Below are 20,056 nucleotides of genomic sequence, written 5' to 3'. Positions count from 1 at the left end.
ATCATGCATCCAAACAAAATCATGCGTATGCACTAAGGGAATATATACATTGGATGCGAATTATTAAAAAGCATCACACAAACAATAAATCACACGCAGAAATTAACACAAATGCACAACAAAAATGGAGGTGTATACGGCTCGGATGCGCAGCATCACGACATCGTCTCCCTTTTCTTTGACCAGCTGGAAAAGCAGTCGTTGGAGCAGGTGCTACAGCAGGTATACTGACATAAGTTGCTCCTTTAACTTACCAACTTCAGCTTTGATTGCTTCAATCGTCAAATCTGCCAAGCCTTTAATAACATCATCTACAGATAAGGGCACTGGAGCAGCAGGAACTGGTGGATTCACAGCAGAAAGAAGTAGGCTTAGGCAAGGAAGTTGCAGCAAGGGTAGAAGAAGAAGTCTCCAAGGATTTTTCAGAAACTGATCCTGTATTACGATGCAATCGTACTCTCCTACGCTGCTTCTTAACAAGAGCATTCACAGCATCAATGACATGTCTCCACTCGGTCTTTAAACCTGAATCAGTAGCTTGATCTTCCAAAAGATCATCCAACTTTTCCTGTAAATCAGCATCAGCAGCTTGTAAAAATAACTCTACTTTCTGCATCTCCAAAGCTTGATGCTCAGTTCCATCCAACTCATCATAGCGGCTCTCAAACTCTCGTAGAAGAGCGGTAACTGAAAATCCCTTATTAGGCATAGAAACCCATGCTAAGAAATTCATGCGATTCATAAGACCTGTATCCTCCAGGAAATATTCATCTTTTAATGCCTTCTTAAACTCTGCCCCAACCTGCATGTGTTTCTTGAATTTCTGAAATTCGAACTTGAAGAGCGCGGACCACGATCCGCAAGAAGTAGCGGCTCCAAACATCTTGAGAAACCCCAAAGAACTTCATCTTTTCTTCATACAAATGCAGGTAAGTTGACACTTGCTAGCCATTAAACTGCTTCATCTCCTGTTGGACAGCTTTCAAGGCATCCATAGCATCACTATCACATTTCCGTGAGCTTGCTGCTGCATATAAATGGTAAATGACTGAAATAGGTTCTTCATGACATTATCATCTGTCATCTCTTCTTGCGAGTCTCCCATCTTGCTGAAAAGTGACGCAGCACTTTTCACGTCAGGTTCACCAGAAATGTCGTAGAGTTCACGCAAGAGCTGCAGAATACAGGGTTCTAGATACAACAAGAGAAGAGGCTAACAGGAAGAACTCAAATATTTGATGCCAAAGTTCACTATATTTCTTGTCAAGAGAGTTACATGCGGTCCATGTTCAGAAAAAGCTAAAGTATCTCATAAATTGTTTTGCATTCCGATGTATGATCTCAGTTACATTAAACAGAATAATGGCATTAACTAATAATCCAGTTCTGAGGAAAAATGATGAGTTCTGGCAGAGGGCAGATTGACATTTAGATCTGATGCAGCTGATACTGCTGATTCAGAAAATGATGCTGCTGAGGCAACACCTGAAGATACTCAACTAGTTGTGGATGCTGAACCTGTTGATGAAAATACCCCTGTTGAAGGAGAGAGTTAGTAGCTTAGGCATTAGGTACAGCTGTAAGGACCTGCTGTTGTCGTAGATTCTGCATTTTGGAATTATCTGGAGAGGACACAATGATAGGTCCAGATTGTCACACAAAGTAGAAATTCATAAGGCATGTGCCTCTTTCAAGAGGGGAACAAGCTTGTTCTGAGAATGCAGGGCCGCTGTGTCATCACAGCCGCCAATATGCTTTCCACCAATAAACACGCTGGGAACTATTCTCTGGTGAATCCATTCAGCTAGATTTGCCTATATGTCAGCCCAATCACTTTCCTGATCAAGCTCAACAACCTTGGTCTTTGCAACGAGGGATGCCAAAAGGTCCTTTACACGCTTGCAGTACGGGCAATATGTCTTGCTGCATCATGCAACCAACAAAACATCTGGCAAAACATTGCTAGCCTTTCCACCTTACACTAATCGCCAGGCGCTGCAGTTCTTGGGAAAATGGAGTTCCTCCAATTCTGCGGCAATCACTCTTCCTGCTAGTCTCTCCTCCTCCTTCGCCATGTCGAGGAAGGCACAATCCTATGAGCTTAACCGTGGTTATTACTGCAGTAGATCGATCTTCTCCTTCTGCAGGACCTCTCATCTACCTATCTCAGACGGTAAAAGAATCCCTGGGCTGAAACGTAACGTATAAGAAGCAACGACCACCTAGTGCATCTGGCTCAAGAGCTGGATTATCAAAGCGAGCTTTTGTTAGTGAATCCCATGAAAAGGGTGTCCAAAAAAATCAGTTGCGGTACTGCATCTTCTTGAGGTTCTATGTCTGAGAAGGGCCAATCCTTCGGAGTTCCACCCTCCAATCAAGTGCAAGTTGAGATTCATGAGGGAAAAAAAAACGTGCTAGAGTTGCTGTCGGGGAAGGTGATGCATCAATCACCTAGTAGACATCCTCCAATATGGAATAGACGTCGTGTGCAGAGATCGCCAATCCTCCCCCAGTCGTATTCTCAGTCTTTTTGCTCTTCCGAGTCAGCGTGATTTCTTTCGATGATGTTTGAAGGCAGAGAGTGATTTCTTTTGATCAAACGATCCATCTCTTCATGAAAATAGAAACAAGAAATCAGTAAGAAAAACTCTCTCTCCTGTCGCTCTGAGTGTTATTGTCCCTCGTGCATGAATTCGTTCATTCTCCCCAAAAACAACCTGCTTTCCTCTTGCTTTTTCCCTCCAAAAGCGGTTCAAAACCAAATTAGTTTTCCCTTCTCCTTTTTTAGCTGAGCGAGGATAAAAAAAAGTCCTCCTAGCCAAGATAATTTATTTACACCCTTAAGAGATCTATACACCAACATTGATTTTGACCTTGAGGATTATGTTTAAAGTCATGCATTACCCCTTTGACAGTCAGCTTTACAATGAGTAATCTGCACATAAACTTCGACTTCAGCCTTGAAAATTGGATGGCAAAATACTCCCTCAGTGCTTCACTAATGCTTTGCTCGCTTAAGCAGCTTTTGAGAGACTTCCTTCAACTCTATGTCATGGGAACTTTTGAACTTAGATGATCGCTTCCACAAACCTTCCTTTGATTCCATAATTCCGTGCACTTTTCTTAGAGATCATCATTAAAATTATCAGCTTGATAATGTCCTTTGGCATTAGTTTTTCATATTTTTCTAACACACACACATCATGCATCCAAACAGAATCACACACACACACTAACGGAATATATACATTGGATGCGGATTATCGTAATGCATCACACACACCATGAATCACCCAGAAAACAACACAAATGCACAACAAAAGAAATGGAGGTGTTTACGGCTCGGATGCGCAGCAGTACGACAACATGACTATGTGATTGAGTATGTGCACGTGGAAGAGTGTGCTTGAATTTTTGCCTAATTGAACATGTCGCCAAAGTGCTTCAAGTAGTTAGGATGATGTGCTTCAAGTGATCGAGTTCTCCAATGTGGCTAAACAATCATGTGGCCTATCTATATAGTAGTTGAGTGGACTAAGGTGCTTAAGTGGTTGGGTGAAAAAGGCAATGTGTGGTCCGCATGATGAAGAGGGAAAAGACCGTGTGGTTCAAGGGTACTAACCAATGTGGTGAATGCTCATGCATAGCCATGGTTGATGCAAATATATACCCATACAATATTGATAGCTTGTAGATATGTTGCAAGATGAGACTCATGTGGGTACTTGTGATATAGGGGAGATGCCATGTACACCTCAACCTATAGCCAAGTTAGAAAAATGCTACTCGATGCAATGGGAACAACACTCCACTCGTCAATAAGCTAGTTACTTGTGCACAAGTGAGAGATCAACTTCTTCAACAAATCTTGCTAATTCTCAGTCCCTTAAGATAATCTATGAAGTATGTGGTGTAATATTTTAGTGGTTCACTACACCAATACTTCAACCATTACTTTGCTGCTATGATCATAAACCATATGTAAGAATCAACTCCATGGTGTTAGAGCGATGATTGCAATGGAAAATTGAGCCAAATTAATTACAAAAGCATTTATAACTAGCAAACACTGTAAATGAGGATGACTCAATTGCACTCAAAATGATTAGTTCTAACATAAGCCTCAACTTAGCTCTAATATTTTATTTTTAATATTATAATTACAATTAATTAATGAAAATTTTAATGAATATGAATAAAATAAAAGAAAATAGAGACAACAATGCACTCTAAATAGATGAGTACAATAGCTTTAAAGCTAAAGCATATAAATAGCTTTATGTGATAACAGTCTCCATAATAGTAATAATTTCACATTGCACTCCACTAGTGATCAATATTACAATTATTACATCTCTATACTTGTCTAGTTATTTGCTCACCAAAAGTAAAACAAATTAATTGCCTATTATCGTTTGTTTAGCACAATATGATCATCATTACACATATAAAAGGTTAGAATTGTACTACAAATAGGTCAAAAATAATGAGAATCCACAAAATGACTAAATACAACTTATTTTTATAGAAGTAACACATGATGTATGAGCCTATCTTACTCTCTATATTCTTTACCTTAAATTCAAAGCATTAGACTCAATATATACTAGGCTTATACTACATTAAAGGTTGGTGTTAGGGCTAGGCTCGTAGTAAGGTAGAGCTTTAGGCTTAGGTTTAGATTGGATTAGTTATATAGGCAAGGTATATGCATAGGCTTCTCATACACACAAATTGATAGAGGCTATAGAGTGGCTAGACATAGGTATGTCTAACATAAATACACAAGGGGTAGGCATAGGGTAAACGTATGGCAAGTTAGGAAAATACTAGGCATACTATAAGCCAATCCTATGTGTATACATAGGCTAAGCATATTCTAGGAAGATTTTAGACATAGGGTAAGCATATGCTAGGAGCTAACGCCTAACACAACCCTATCCTATTCTATGGTTACCTTGTGCCTAGAAAATGCCTGATATAAGTTGTATTCTTATGCATAGCATATAATGTTCCTACTTTATATTATCGAGCCAATGCCTAACCTAGCATGTGCTTATCCTATGCCTAATGTATAAGCTAGGCTATATATAAGCTATGGATAGGCTAGACTAAGCATAGGCTACACAAACTAGTGAGTATAGCTATAAGTGTGGAATCGAAAGCTTAGCTCATAAGTGAGTAATATACAAATGTAAATTTCAAATAAACTAATATTTATTTACTAGTTTTACCTAGCAAAATCGTGAGTCTACGTTAACTTGAAAGACTATCCATAATTTCCTAGTTAGGTGATAGTACTTGCTAGTTATGACTAGTGAAAAAAAAATCCTAGTTATGTTGATATTGTTACTAGATATACAATAACTTACTAGATAATGTTACTAGATAAGGCTTCAACTTTCTAGATACTATCTAGAAAAAGGGATTTACTAGTTAGAAGAGATTCGTGATGACAAAATTATCTAGTTATAACTAGAAAATTCTACATTCTTCCTAGTTTGGTTGCTATTCTTCCTAGTTATAGTGTGAACTTTCTATATAGTAAGTGGTCTAGAGTTTTGTTGTGCACCCCCCTTATCACCACGTGTCACCCCCCTCTCTCTCTCTCTCTCCCGGCATGAAGCACCAGGAGCTAAGCGTGGAGCGCCTAGTACACACACACACACACACACACACACACACACACAGAAAGCGTGTGTTTTCATAGCACTTCTTCACTCATGTATAAAATTAAACTCAAAATCACAAGGTAACCAAATCCATAAACATACATAGACACATCAAATTACCACATGCACAAAAATTCATGTTAATGCATATCCACATCATCATTGATGCACAATCATGTTTACTAAGAACACAACGGAGATGCTACCATAGCCTCAACGTCATATTTTGGTGTAGTTACTCGTGACGTACTGCATGGCTTGGTGTTGTGAAGGGGCCCCCACTACTCGATCCAGTCCACTTGACTCCTCACTTATGGCTCCGTGCGTGGCTTGGTCAAGATGGAGGGAGAGGGAGTGATCCACGGGCCTGACTTCTTTTAGCTCGCTCCAGGTTTTCAAGCATTACACACATCCACCATCACGATCCATACATCCCAGTAGCCAGGCATCCGAAAGGGTCCCCACATAGGGTAAGTGTTATTTTATAGTGGACCACATAACCACTCGCCCTTAGGCAGTTGCATTTCCTTTGGCACCTGCTCCGCCGTTCAAGCCATACCAACACAGTAGTTAGACTTTGGAGACACGCCCTGGCTTTGCCCACTCATTTGTATCGCTTGCTAGCATCCACGAGATCCAGTTTCTTTGTCCTCGCCGGCACCTACTACGAGTTTCAGACGGTCTAAACACAAAGAGATCGTAACATGTCTTTGCCTGCTTCTTTACACGCTCGCCGGCCTCTATGAGCCCTCACTTGTTAATGGTCGTAGAGGCGTACAAGTCTCGGTCCAATTCATGAAGCACATTTGGCTTGGTTTCTTTTCATTCGCCCCATGTCCACGAACGGTGACCCGATTTCTTTAGGCTCCCTCCAAGCTCAAGAGCTAACATTTTTACATTCTCTCATGTCAAAAATTTTGAGAGAACGTGGGGATTCCCTTTGGTGTCATTGAATTGAGGTGCATCACGCTTAAGCAAGAGGTAACTTGCATAAGTCTACATGAAAGCATGCCAATTTTGTTTATGATTGACCTCTCCCATGGTATTACTGTTCCAAAGACGATGATGATGTATTACACGTATACATGCAAGAAATTTAGGTAGCCATCACTCAAAATTTTATTTCACCGTGATATTGCTTTTGGGAGACTTTTGTGGATCAACAATACTTGGACACATTTGGAAAGCATATTTCTAGACAATAGGGATACTAGAGGCATCACATATATTTCTTCCTATTCCATCATTTATGCTACTATAGATTGGGATGAGGATTTCTATATGGTTGGTATGATACTTCAAACACCTACTCCAGGGCTAGTCCATATCCCAATGTCATCCAACTTATAGGAATTATCATGCCTTGGATTATGTAGGGCATGATATGGACTACAATATGATGCTTGTGCATTATACTTGGACCATGTTGGTCATTATCAAGAGACCACTGATCATTCACAGGCCACCTCCTCAATAGGATGTCGATGCCCTCTAGGAAATACATGCACAAATTTTAGGTAGCTAACACTCATATTTTATTTCAGTGCATTATTGCATTTGGGAGCCATTGGTAGATTGGCTAGTACTTCGATGCTCTTAGGAATTGTATTCTTCAATGAATGATAATAGAGCCTCATGGAAATTCTAGCATAACTAAATACAACAAAAACATTAATACTCTTTAAGGATGAAATTCAATGTTTCCTTTGGTTCTAATCCACAACATCCAACACATTTTACTGACCTAAATGCTAATTCATGTAGTTTCATTTGAGAATAAAACCCCCAATGCATGTAGTGTGATATGAACATAATGTGGTTGGATGCATCTACATCATCAATACTTTCTCATTTCTCATCCTCTTGCTTGATGATTTGCTTCCATTGTTTGTTCTTGTTCTCTCCTGCTTGATTTGTCTTTCTTCAACATCACAATCTCTATAGACTTACATGTCCTCAATGTGCAAGTGTGTCCGACACTAGCATGTGCCATCACTTTGCATTACACACCTTGCAGTCTTTTCACTCTCGCATGGCATACACCTTTCAAGCACGTCACATGATATTGGAAGATACTTTCAAAAACACATCAGAGAAGGTTGTTATACATTACAACATTGGTATGCATACACACACACACAATGCATTTCATTGCAATATTGTAAAAAACAATGTAATAGTAACTAAAAAGGTTGTGTTTTTTGGTATTTTTCCACTTTGACTTCATTTTTCCTAGGTTTATTTGGGAATATGTGTTGTACAGATATAATACAACAAAATCTTTGCTTATGTATGTTAAATCAAACCACCTAGTACATTATTCCATTATAGCCCCATAGAGAGAGAGAGAGAGAGAGAGAGCACAAAGTTGTTACCCTTAAGACTTCATTTTTCCTAGGTTTAATTGGGAATATGTGTTGTATAGATATATAATACAACAAAATCTTTGTTTGTGTATGTTAAGTCAAACCACCTAGGACATTATTCCATTATAGCCCCATATATATATATATATATATATATATATATACATACATACGTACATAGAGAGAGAGAGAGCATGCACAAAGTTGTTACCCTTAGAAGTTAATGTTAATGTTATAAATACAACTATAATATATTTAAATTCTCATGATTAATTTTAGTTTACCAATCCTTTCTTGTATACCCATCATAGCTACCCATGTGGTTTAGGAATGGGGCCTGAATGAAAGTTAAACATAGAAATAAAATAAATAAAATACTAAATATTAGTGTTGTAAAAATAAGATTGATCTAGTCACCTTAGTTGAGTATGTGGGCTAGGTTTGGGGCCAGCAAGTTTGGCTAGGTGTTGTATACCCAAAGCTAGAAATTTTAGTGTTGTATAAGTTGTAGCAAAGGCACATTCACTTTCTACAAGCTCGAGTACTAGCACAAGAGGCACATGCTATGGTTGCACAGTAATCTCTTAATCACTTGGCATTTCTAGAAATGACATATGTAGTAATTGTGATTATAAGAAAATAAGCTCGAATGCTTGCATGGGAATGGAGGGGATAATGGTTGCCATGGAGCATTGTGGAATTGTAATATCTTGTGTTTTGTCCACGCATGTGTCTCTTTGGGTGTGAAGGGGGGGACTCGTGGATGAAATTAAAACAAAGGTTGAATAATCTTTACAAAAGCCTCTCCTTTCTCTCGTGAACTGGAGCCGCCTCAAATTGCAATTGAAATATATGTTCCTCGTCATTTTCATTTTTCTTATCCTCATCACCACTGTGATAGTCATCATCACCTTTGTCCTTACCTTCTCAAAACCATTAGTATCAACTTGAATTGAGAAATAGAGATTTGTGATAAACATCATCTTTATCTTATCCTCATTGTACCTTTAATTCCCTATTACATAAAAGTAGGGAATCACATCCTTATAATTCCTTATATAGGGATTTTCAAAGGAATGTGGGGAATGCTCTATATTCCCTATTATAAGATGTAGGGAATGTAGGGACTTTCAAAGGAATGTAGGAAATGCTCTATATTCCCTATTATAAGATGTAGGGAATGCAATTTCCTAGTTATAGATGGGGAATACGTACTTGTCTACATAGGAAATATTGGAGAATTTCCTATATTTCACTAAATTGCCTATGTGGGGAACGATTGAAATTTCCTTGTGCTGCCTTTCTTCACGAGCCAAGCTGTGCAGCAGCGATGGCTGCCCGCCATGGACGATGAGACAGAACTCCTAATAGGCCGACTTGCATGCAAGCCCAAGGCCTTCATTCATGGCGCTGTGCCGTGAGAGAACCTGAACCTCATGGTTTACAATGTCCTCTATTGGGTGGCCTTCGGAAGGAGCAGCACAACATGCCTTCATAAACTTACATTAAAGTCTCATAACTTAACTAGACATCTGAGTAGGGGAGCTCCTAAGTACTGCATGTTCACGGAGGATTGACTAGGACCTTGCATTTGTGGATTGTGGCCCCCATTGGCAGCGAGCGAGATGGATCCTCACCTTGCCTTTCTTCACGAGCCAAGCCGTGCAACAACGATGGCCGCCTGCCATGGACAATGAGACACAACTCCTGATAGGCGGACTCCCAAGCAGGCCAAGGCCTTCATTCATGGTGTCATGCTACGAGAAAACATGAACCTCATAGCTTACAATGTCCTCTACCAGGTGGCCTTCGGAAGGAGGTCGAGAGCGAGGAAATAGGATAAAGGCATATCACGCTGAGAAATGAAGATGATGGTGATAAAAATGAGAACTCACAATGTCTCTTATAGCTCAAAAAAATGTAAAACCCGTATGCGGGTAGAGCATCACACAACCACAACACAATGAAAATACCAATACTTTGAAAATAAACTAAGTGAGATATATTTTCATACCTTAACAACCTTGAACCGATGCTCGGCGCTTTGACACCCAAAAGCTCCAACTTCCAAATTGGCATGAGAAGAGCTCACTCTAGCATGCAACCCTCCACTCTCCTCTCTCACATAATACAATTGAAAGAAAGGGGCAGCCCTTAACTCTCTATTCTCATCTCCTTATATAGTTTTCTATCCACACTCACACACATTAGGCTTTTTGCTTTCAGCTTTTGGCTTTTGCTTTTCTACTGCTTTTCACTATTTTCGTTTTTTTCTGCTCTATGCATGTTTGCAACTTATTTGCATCATAACTTCGTCATTTGAACTTCGAACATAGTTTTTTGGGTACTCAAAACGATCGGAACACATCTGGTTGAGAAGCTTTCGTAGGTAGAATTACAAAAATCTATCAAAAATGGGTAAAAATACTGATTTTCGTAGATCGCATCATTTTTATTCATCTGTTAACTTGAACGATTTATTCCCTTCCTTGGCCTATTGTTATTGTAATTACACATACTTTCACCACACATGTCCTCTTTTTCCTTCAAGAAATACTCACTGACAATGTAAAACGTACGATCTCTTCCTTTGATCCTTGAGTCTTCAAAATAAATATTGTCTGGATATAAACCTGTTTTTTGTGCCCTAGCAAGAATATGGTTTTTTGAAATGAACTCCGTGCCCAATCATTCATGATTTGGAAAAATATGCAATGTTGGATCCATGATATGCAACCAATCAATCGATGCTACACACAAAAATAATGTATGCATTGAAGAAGTTGTGCCTAGTCTATCTACATGTGATCGTGCGTCATGCAAAATGCAAACAAAATTTCTTGATTAATTTAACATTTCTTATCCTCACCTCTCAACTCTCATAAAAAAGATATGATATACTCTGCTCCTCCCATCCAATTCTCACAATCTCTTAAGAAAATGATGGTCCTCAAGATGTTGAGCAGATATGAACAACCCTCTAAACTCACCCAACCTCTAAACTTTGTGATGAGCAGATATGAACAACCCTCTAAACTCACCCAACCTTTTCACGACCCTCTAAACTCACCCAACCTCCTTACACACTCAACTAGAGGTTCCTAACTTTGTGATGAGCATCCCAAATATCGTGCGTGCAAGAAATGTGTGTGCTCAATGACAGGTGCTCTCTCATGTGCGCGTGCATCTAAGATTTACTGCATATAGCTGCAGTGGACCTCATACCATGCTAGTGCTCAATGATGGTGCAAAACGTGCATAATCCCAATCCATGGCATGGAAATATTTGATAAGAACAGGAGATGACCCGTGAGTGTAGTGCATCAACAAGTGCAAAGTGAAGTGCTCGTGAATCCATAATCCCTGTGATGTGCAAGAGTCTTGACAAGAAAACATACCTAGCTCCTGAATGTTCAGTAGCTATTGACAAACACAAGCTTCATCCTGTTCAAAAAAATACCAAGCTCGACCAAGGCTATCAAGTTTCACACTCAACAAATCAAGCAAAATGACAGAAACAAATCCTAAGCTAGACAAACACAAGAAATCCAATTACGAAACAACAAAACAAACAGTCACGCAAATAACTAAGCTAGCAGAAATCAAACCTAACTACAATTTGAGTAGGGCTTTTCAGTTTTCGGAGAAATGCTTGATAGCGCCGCACTCGAATGGAGTCACAATTATCCAAGTCCCACTACCACTAAAAAAATCCGAGTCCTCAATCTGCTCAAACGAACTATATCGATCTGAGTCATAGGCTCGCACTTGCACAAGATACTTGGCCTCGTACGATTGATATCTGCCTTTGACAGCCAGACTCAAGGACTCCCAAAATAGTCCACTCGGACACACAAACATTCGGCCTTGAATGATGATCAAGTGCCCATTCACTGAGATTTCTTTGACTTGAATGGTTTGAGTTTGAGACTTAGAAAATTGTGCAGAATCTAGATTTTGGCAAATTGAATCAACCCTAGGGTAGTCAAATCCTAAGACGAAGCAAAACGTTACCCCTATAGGCGTCTAGACATGTAGAATGGCTCATAGGGCTAGTAAATAATTGTGGTCACTAACCTTCAACCTGTGTCCCGACAGATACCTACACTAACTAACCAAATCTGCTACCCCTCAGTTCACATCTCTAGAATGCCATAGAGACTTGAATGAACAAGTTAGAGTGGCTGTCACTCGTATGAAAGGTTTAGGAAAAGTGCAAGCTGCACTTTTCATTGAATTCAAAACACACAACATTAATTAAACATTAGACATCCATTAAAAAACCTAAAAGCCTAATTTCACACAACGCACTTTGAGAAGCATCCCACTAGTATCATTTGAGTACCCATAACATTGAGAATTGTTTTGAATAACAAGGAATTCATGCAAGATAAGATAAGTTGAACAAACTGTTGAGATGGCAAGCTCAACATGTGTGGACATTGATGATGGATTGACTGGCTAGATGGGTCTGCACGTCTACACTTGGCACGTTGGTGGTCATTATGACACTCACACGGCCACTGACTTATCAGTTATTATATTTAGGTTATTACACGTACCTACAATTGGCAATGATATAGTGCTAGTCGATTAGTGTAGTCGGTTATGCACTCTTTGACTTAGAAGAACACTTTCCTTTATGTTATATCTTATCTATACTTTGTGTATATTTTATAGTGTGTGGAAGAAGAAGAAAAAATCAGCAAGAAAATGTTTTGGCCTCCATCTCTCTTCTTGTGTTCTTGAGTGAGCTTCCTCTTGTGTATACAATGTGTGTTTGGCGCAATAGCTCAAGAAAGTCCCCCCACCACGCAATTCTTAACACAAACCCACTGGCATGAGGAGACCCCACTCATCGAATAGTGGCCAATGATACGAACAAGCAAATACCTAAGAGACTTGAATCGTCAAGCCGCTTAGGGAGCAACAATGAAATGCACGATTAAGGACACATCTCTATCCGACTTGATCAATCTGATCATGACACCCTAGTTGTTCAAGAAATCAACAAAATGTCAAGAGAGTAGCATCAACCATAAAAATAATGAGCTTGACTTGGGAGAATTTCCAATCAACATCTAGCAAATGATAACCCGATATAACCTACAAACCAAAACGAATTATCATGGTAGACTAGCCAAGGACATCATAGCCAATTTGGAGAAAGACAAAAATTTGCCAAGGAAAGCACTACAAGGCATAGTTGCTTACAACCAACAACAGCAAGCCCAAAAGCTAAGGCAAGACATAGAAATATGCAAACTCCAATGCGTCTTAGCACTCGCCAACCAAAATAAGAAATGAACAAATACTAAGAGGGAGAGAGCATAGAGACCAATCTTACCTTGAGAAATCTTATCATGACCAATCTTACGCTAAGGGAGATATTTACAAAGAGGTCCTTGGACAATATGGTTGTAGAGTTGCGTGAAACAGCCATAGAAACTTCGTTGCTAGCATAACTAGGAATCACCCCAAGTTCTAAGAGCCAAACCAAGATACATGTGGTTTCTAAGTAACTAGACAAGTATCAGCTCCGATAATGACCCATATAGCTTTGTGAAGTAGTTTGAGTAAGTATGCAAGGTGAACGGCCTCACGGACCTTGCTCAATGCGCATAAGCTTTTACACTTTGCCTAGGAGACAAAGAACAAATGTGGTACTCTAGACAATGCCAAATGCAATAATTTCAATAACCTCAAGAGTCTCTTCATCAAGAGATTCTCCAGGACTGGAGACTTTGACAACCTCATCATCAAACTAATGAATGTAAGTCAAAAGGACAAGTAAGACATTCCAGACTACGTCACCTATGTGGGGAGTCTCTTTAAGAGAATCCCAACCCTCGCAAGGTGACTAATCAAATGAGAGGTCTCCACCATATTCATAAGTCGAATCCAAAGTAAGGAGGTTTACAAGGCTTTGGTGAACAACTCAAACTTGCAAAGGGATGTGCTAGCTAGGGTCCTCCAAGAAGCCATACGAGTGGATAACCTACTCAAGGAGAGAAGCTCAAGACCTACAAACCAACATAGCAATGCGTCTGGAATCTTAGAAAGAGCTATGAACATTAGTGAAAGATCTAGCCAGAGCACCCAGACCAAGGAAAGAGTGTCGACTAGAGCCAAGACCAGAGTTAAGAATTCATACACATGAAGCTGGAGTTGGCTAGGCTTCAAGACAAGATGAGAAGGCCCACATGACCTCATGTGCAATGCATGCATTATGGAAGAAACCACCTTTCAACAGAGTGCATGGATCCTAGATATAGACCTTGTGCCAATTGCAGTAGGTTTGGTCATGATGTAATGCATTGACAATCACCAAGGTAATTGCCATACTCATAGCCTAACAATCAACCTTATTACCTAGGCAATTGACCAGTATCTTTTGGAAGGGGAGCTGCACTAGCTCTCCCAACACCAAATGAATCAAAGCTAGGTATCCTTAGGATGGATAGCAATCCCACTTGGACCCATCATGACCCCCATCCATTGAGTGACACTATGATACATTATGTAGAAAGCCAAACAAGGATGAAGTATACATGAACCCTTATGTCTCATTCGATGAAAAGGGTAATCCCATCATTATGGATTTTAGACCCAAGAACAGAACCAAGAACCCATCACATGTTGGATTAGAGGTAGCGGTCTAGGAGAACAAAACCAAGAACCCATCACATGTTGGACTTGCGCTCACCTAGGGTATATCTCATCTTGATGACTGTAAAGGAAGGAAGGCAATCAAGACAAGAGTGACCTAAGATGCCCTGAGTGTGGGATCACACACTTGTACATTGAGTGCCCTAGGGGGAAACCTTCCACTAGTTTCTATCATGCCATTTATGCTATCTATACCACATACATCTTTTCCCTGGTTTAGGAGCTATTGCATGTCCACTTTCTCATCTTATTTTGTGACCTTCAATTGAACATGTGGCATGCCTTTGACCATTTCATTTAATATATCTTCTTTAACAGTGGGAACAACAAGTGTAGCCATAGGGTTAGCCACAGAAGTAGGTGGCTTACTAAATATATCAAATGTTTTTCCCGTAACAGTGGGCAAGCTAGATACATGCAATCTCTCTCTTCTTCTATCTCAAAATACTGCACTTGGGTTTTTGGCCCTCTTAATTCCCGAGAATGCTCTCGCTATCTACATCATAATTTGCATCGCTATCTATGTTGGAATTTGCATTGCAATTTGTGTCACCATTTGTGATGCAAATAGTGATACTTTTTGTAATGTAGATAGCAACAATGCCAATTTTTGTTGAAAATGACTATCAATATGCTTTCCTACCCTTGTAGTGCCAATAGCATACATCCAAATGACCATATCTTTGCAAAAACCAATTGTTTATTATAAAAGCTAGATTTGGAGTTATAGGTGTATGATTTATTAGTCTTTAAATGACCTATATGATACTAACATAGGCAACAATTAATGGGGATAGAGGAAGTTTATGCGATTAGTTAACATTTTCCTTCAACAAAATTTGAATCCTATATATTGTTTAAAAATTATTTTAAATAATTAGTTTGATCATAAATACAATAAATCATGTTAAATTCAATAACTTACTTCAAGAAAATTTATCAAATGAAGTAAATAATGCATCAAGCTTATTATAAGAAAATATCAATACTCATTAAAAACCATAAATTACATTAAATTTAAATATAAAAATTCTAATCATTAATACTCACTTTTGATACATTACAAATATTAAAAATTTTAGATATGGAATTAAGTGACTACCTCAAATATATCAAATGACATTTAAATTTAAATAGAGAAAATATATAACTAAAAATTAAAGTAAAAAATATATACATATTACAATCCGATCAATATTATTCAAGTATAATAAAGTATGAATTATACTTTGATAAGTGATAAGTTTCCAATGAAATAAATATAAGTATACAAAATTATTAGATTTTGTCGATGGTTTGCATGGGACTAGTCTTTCTAGGTCTGATCGAATGAAGGGTCCACTTGTTACCTACATCCATACAAAAGAGGAAGGTAAGAACATTACCCCTAATATGTCTTGTAAGTGTTGATACTAGGCTCAGTTATCATTTTGATTGCACCTACTAAGACATTAAAAGAATGTATCCCAAATAATTTATACATATCTAAAACTTAAGCAAGTGAATCAAAAATTACATTAGATCTAGTAGCAAATTATTTGTGGTTTCAAGAGAGTATTTATGCATATTTTTTATCCAAAAATGATTGTCTTGAGGTTTGGAAGATTATAGCTTCAAAAAATAAATCTACTAAATACAACGATTTAAAAATGATAGAAGGGTAAAACTATCACCTAGTTATTGACAATTTAAGTCTAGCAAAATTTAGAAAGAAATTTCAAAGAGAGCATCCCATAATAACAAGATAACAAGCCTAATTAGGCACTTAGTTAGGTTAGAAAATAGAAACAACCATGCTTTATATTTTTTTATAGAGCTATAGAAGTGTGTGCGTGTATGCATGTATATGCACACATGCATGCATATGTGTGTGCTTCATGAGTGTAGGTACTTCTCTAAACTCAATCACACATAAGTATCTTTCTATTACTAAACAAGAAAATTTGATACAAAAAATCAGAACACTCTTGCCTTGTTGATCTAACTATGTATATGAGTATCGTTTGAAAAGAGCATTATTTACAAGTGTCCTTTAAGAAGAGACTTATTCACAAGTATCCTCTTGAAAGAATAAATTATGCTCTAATTCACATCAAGTTATCATTCAACAACAACATCACAAAAAGCAAGTGATCAAGTGTTATCCAATTTGTGCCAATGTATGTAGTGAAAAAGGCGAAAACTAGCCCCATGCAAGGACTAGGGAAAAGTATCAAACTATCTAGTTAACATATGCCCATAGTTAAAAAAGGCTAGTATCCCATGATAGCTTATGATATATATATTTCTATAGCTACTAATCCATTAAGATATAACAAAAAATATCCTTCGAGCATAAAACATAATAGCAATGTCAATGTATTAAAGGTTATATTCTAAATCATTCATTTTGGTATGTAGATAAATTTGGAGCTTCCTAGTATCCTTAAATTTGATAATAATAGGCTTCCATAAGAGGAACACTTGTTGATGAATATACACACTATAAAGTACTAGTGGAACTTCCAAAAAATGATTATGGTGTGAAATACATTATGAAAATTCATGCCTCGCATATCCAAGGCCATTCAATCTACTATAATGGGATGCAAGAATATCATCTAAGTTACCAAAGTTTATCTACCAGTACTAAGAGCATGGTAATGATGCCAAGTAAGCATGATGCAGACAATAAGTACATGCCAGTTAGTAGTGATGTTGATGGAGAAACACATCATAGATAAAGTGGATCTTGATCGTATGGGAAACACATTGACTAATGAGACCAATAAAAGATATATACATATTTAGATACCCAAGAATAGGGATCATGTATGATAGGCTAGGATAGAAATTGAACTCGCTTGAGCACACACATGCTATTCATAGGAATATGATTGTGACTATGCATGTTTTGAAGGGGCACTAATAACGGCCATAATCTAGAGTGCTAAACTCTATTCTCCTAAATTGAAAGATTGGCCGGCAATGGACAATTATATGGTGAATCCTTAAACATGGAAAAATGGTCGATTAACTCTCCAACACCATACTTGGAATTTTGCATTCGTTCTCCCAAAAATCCAGAATGATGACATCTGTACCTTTTTTGTTTCAACAAAAAGATGCACGGGTAGAGAAAAGTGTGCATGATTAGTCATTGGTGAAGAGATGAAGTGTTGCTGTGATGTAAAGGTTATGTACTCATAGTCCATGCAACTTGAAATTGTTGTGAGGGAAATCACCATTAACTAGATGATTAGGCAAGTAAAACAATTGTATGTACAAGCATTTAGCATATTTAGTTATTGGAGAAGTGATTGATACTACAGAGGAGCAATATCTATTACGAGTGGACTCAACAAAAAGGATGCTTGTACCACTAAATCTTGCTACCTCAAAAATGCTAGGTCAATACGTAGTGAATGCCAATTTCATATAAGGCTTGTTACAAGCTAGAGTGCCAAAAACTTCGACCATATAAACCTCTATCCACTAGAATAAAGTTCTGATTGATTGCCTATTTTTCACATTCACCCGAACGGTGCATTGGTAAAGCTTACATTTATTATAGCATAGGTATAATGTTCAAGGATTATCAACATATTTTTATGAAAAGGTGAGTGATATGATTCATTGAGCTCACAAACACAAGTTTTGGGTGGCAAGATTAGATCCCCTAAAAATATGGTGGGTTCGGTCAGAAAACATTGTCCACATTAGTCTCAACATTAGCCTCAACATGTGTGAACGCTAGTGTTTCTTTTTGTGGAACATGATTAGTGTTTCTTTTCATGAGGAGAAATTTTACCGACCTAGTGTGTAAAGGACCAAACTTGTCTTGGTTAGATCTAGGGCTTCGATGGATCTCCATAATTGCTGGATGACCGTAGAACGATATCATTGAATATTTCTCTCGTATCGTGCACCTCCTCTGACGTCCTATAAATAGGTACGTCCCCGCCCGTCTTCATTGCAATTTTAGCGTGAGACCAGCAAGCTGCTTGCGTTAGCATAATCACCGATTAGCTCCCATCAACAGCCACTTACGACGAGCAAGCATGGCCCGATATTCATCCGCTCTTCAGCTGGCCGCCGCCGCCGTGTTCGTCCAGGTGGTCTTCTTCATCGCGACGGCGTCTCTGCCCGCAACACTCGCAGGTAGTGTGTAAAATATGCTTTTACAAACTGCGTTGGTGTCTTGGAGTGATTATATATCAAGTTAACGTTGAACATTATGTCGACCTTTATTTCGCACATGCAGACGATAATATTAATGGCAGCGTCTTCCAATGGTGCATCCTGAAAGACGGCTTAAGCGACGACGCCATGCAGTCGGTCATGGAGTGGGCCTGCTCCAACGGAGCCAATTGCAAGCCAATAATGCCTGGGAACCCGTGCTACGTTCCCACGGACCTCCACTCCCACGCGAATTACGCTGTGAACGACTATTATCAAAGCATGAAACCCCATGGAGCCACCTGCGACTTCCAGGGAGCCGCCATGCTCATTTCATCCAATCCCAGCCGTATGCTATAATATCTCCTAATGCAGCTCGTTGTTAATCTTCATATATCTTCCAGTTGTCCTGTCATTTCACCTTCTACATAAATAAAGTTGCTTTTGCTTTTTTCTATGCGTTTGATATCTTTATATATCGGAGCTTTACTAACTTGACACATGTTTGTTCTTCTCGGATGCTTTTGATACAGCTAATGATCAATGCAACTACCCGGCCTCCGCGTCGACCTAGCACCCCAACTCTGACTTACGAGCATGACTTGTTTAGCTTTGGTTAATGCTCGTCGCCCTTTGTTATTTTATCCACTTGTTTGGAATTGTAATCATTGGCTATTGGCTATTGACGTTGAAGCCAATTTACTTACTTCTCACTAGTGTATTCTTTTGATCAACTCAATGGAAATGCTTTTCATGGCCACCTCCTCTACCTAATGTGAGTATTGCTTCAAGTGCATCCGTGACAATAATTCTCTCTTGGTGTCCAATCTAAAGGATGTGCGATCTTCTCTCTCTTGCCAAGTGATGTCATTTGGGTTTACGAATGTGCTAGTAAACATGAAAGAAGATAATAAAATACCCACTTTGTCTCTATGAAAATCCCTAGGGTTCTAGATGGTTAGCAATGTAATGGTCAAAACAAGTGCAAGATTATCACATGGCAAGTAATTTGTCATTTATTTTCTTAAAAGGTATTTATACATGTTACATTGTGTTGGTCTCCTTCTTTACATTGAATGTTTCTTTTTTAGGCAAATAGTATTAATATACAATAATAACCATAGAACCTCCAACTTTTGAGGAAAGTTCTTATAGTAGCAGAGATCATCTACAAACACTTTTTAATCATCA

The 20,056-nt window shown here is 38.5% G+C and overlaps 1 protein-coding gene and 1 pseudogene across 1 annotated transcript; one reads left to right on the top strand and one right to left on the bottom strand.

Moving 5' to 3' along the window:
• Positions 1–1,670: 1,670 nt before the first annotated feature.
• On the bottom strand, positions 1,671–2,075 carry LOC148039950 (glutaredoxin-C2 pseudogene; annotated as a pseudogene).
• A 16,672-nt stretch (positions 2,076–18,747) lies between these two features.
• LOC148039949 (glucan endo-1,3-beta-glucosidase 4-like) lies at positions 18,748–19,225 on the top strand. The gene is made up of 2 exons (XM_087662657.1): positions 18,748–18,847; positions 18,951–19,225. The coding sequence occupies exons 1-2, from the start codon at positions 18,748–18,750 to the stop codon at positions 19,223–19,225; spliced, it is 375 nt and encodes a 124-aa protein (XP_087518783.1).
• The last annotated feature ends 831 nt before the right edge of the window (positions 19,226–20,056 follow it).

This window comes from Lygodium microphyllum, chromosome 2, assembly GCF_053477565.2.
Source record: "Lygodium microphyllum isolate KBCC chromosome 2, Lygodium_microphyllum_v1.1.10, whole genome shotgun sequence".
Classification (NCBI taxonomy): domain Eukaryota; kingdom Viridiplantae; phylum Streptophyta; class Polypodiopsida; order Schizaeales; family Lygodiaceae; genus Lygodium; species Lygodium microphyllum.
This window is presented reverse-complemented; position numbering and strand designations above follow the sequence as displayed.

Excerpts from the sequence above, each read along its gene's own strand:
- LOC148039949 (XM_087662657.1), top strand. The coding sequence starts at position 18,748 with ATGGCCCGATATTCATCCGCTCTTCAGCTGGCCGCCGCCGCCGTGTTC. Across the intron at positions 18,848-18,950 it reads TCTGCCCGCAACACTCGCAG|ACGATAATATTAATGGCAGC; the intron begins GTAGTGTGTAAA and ends TCGCACATGCAG.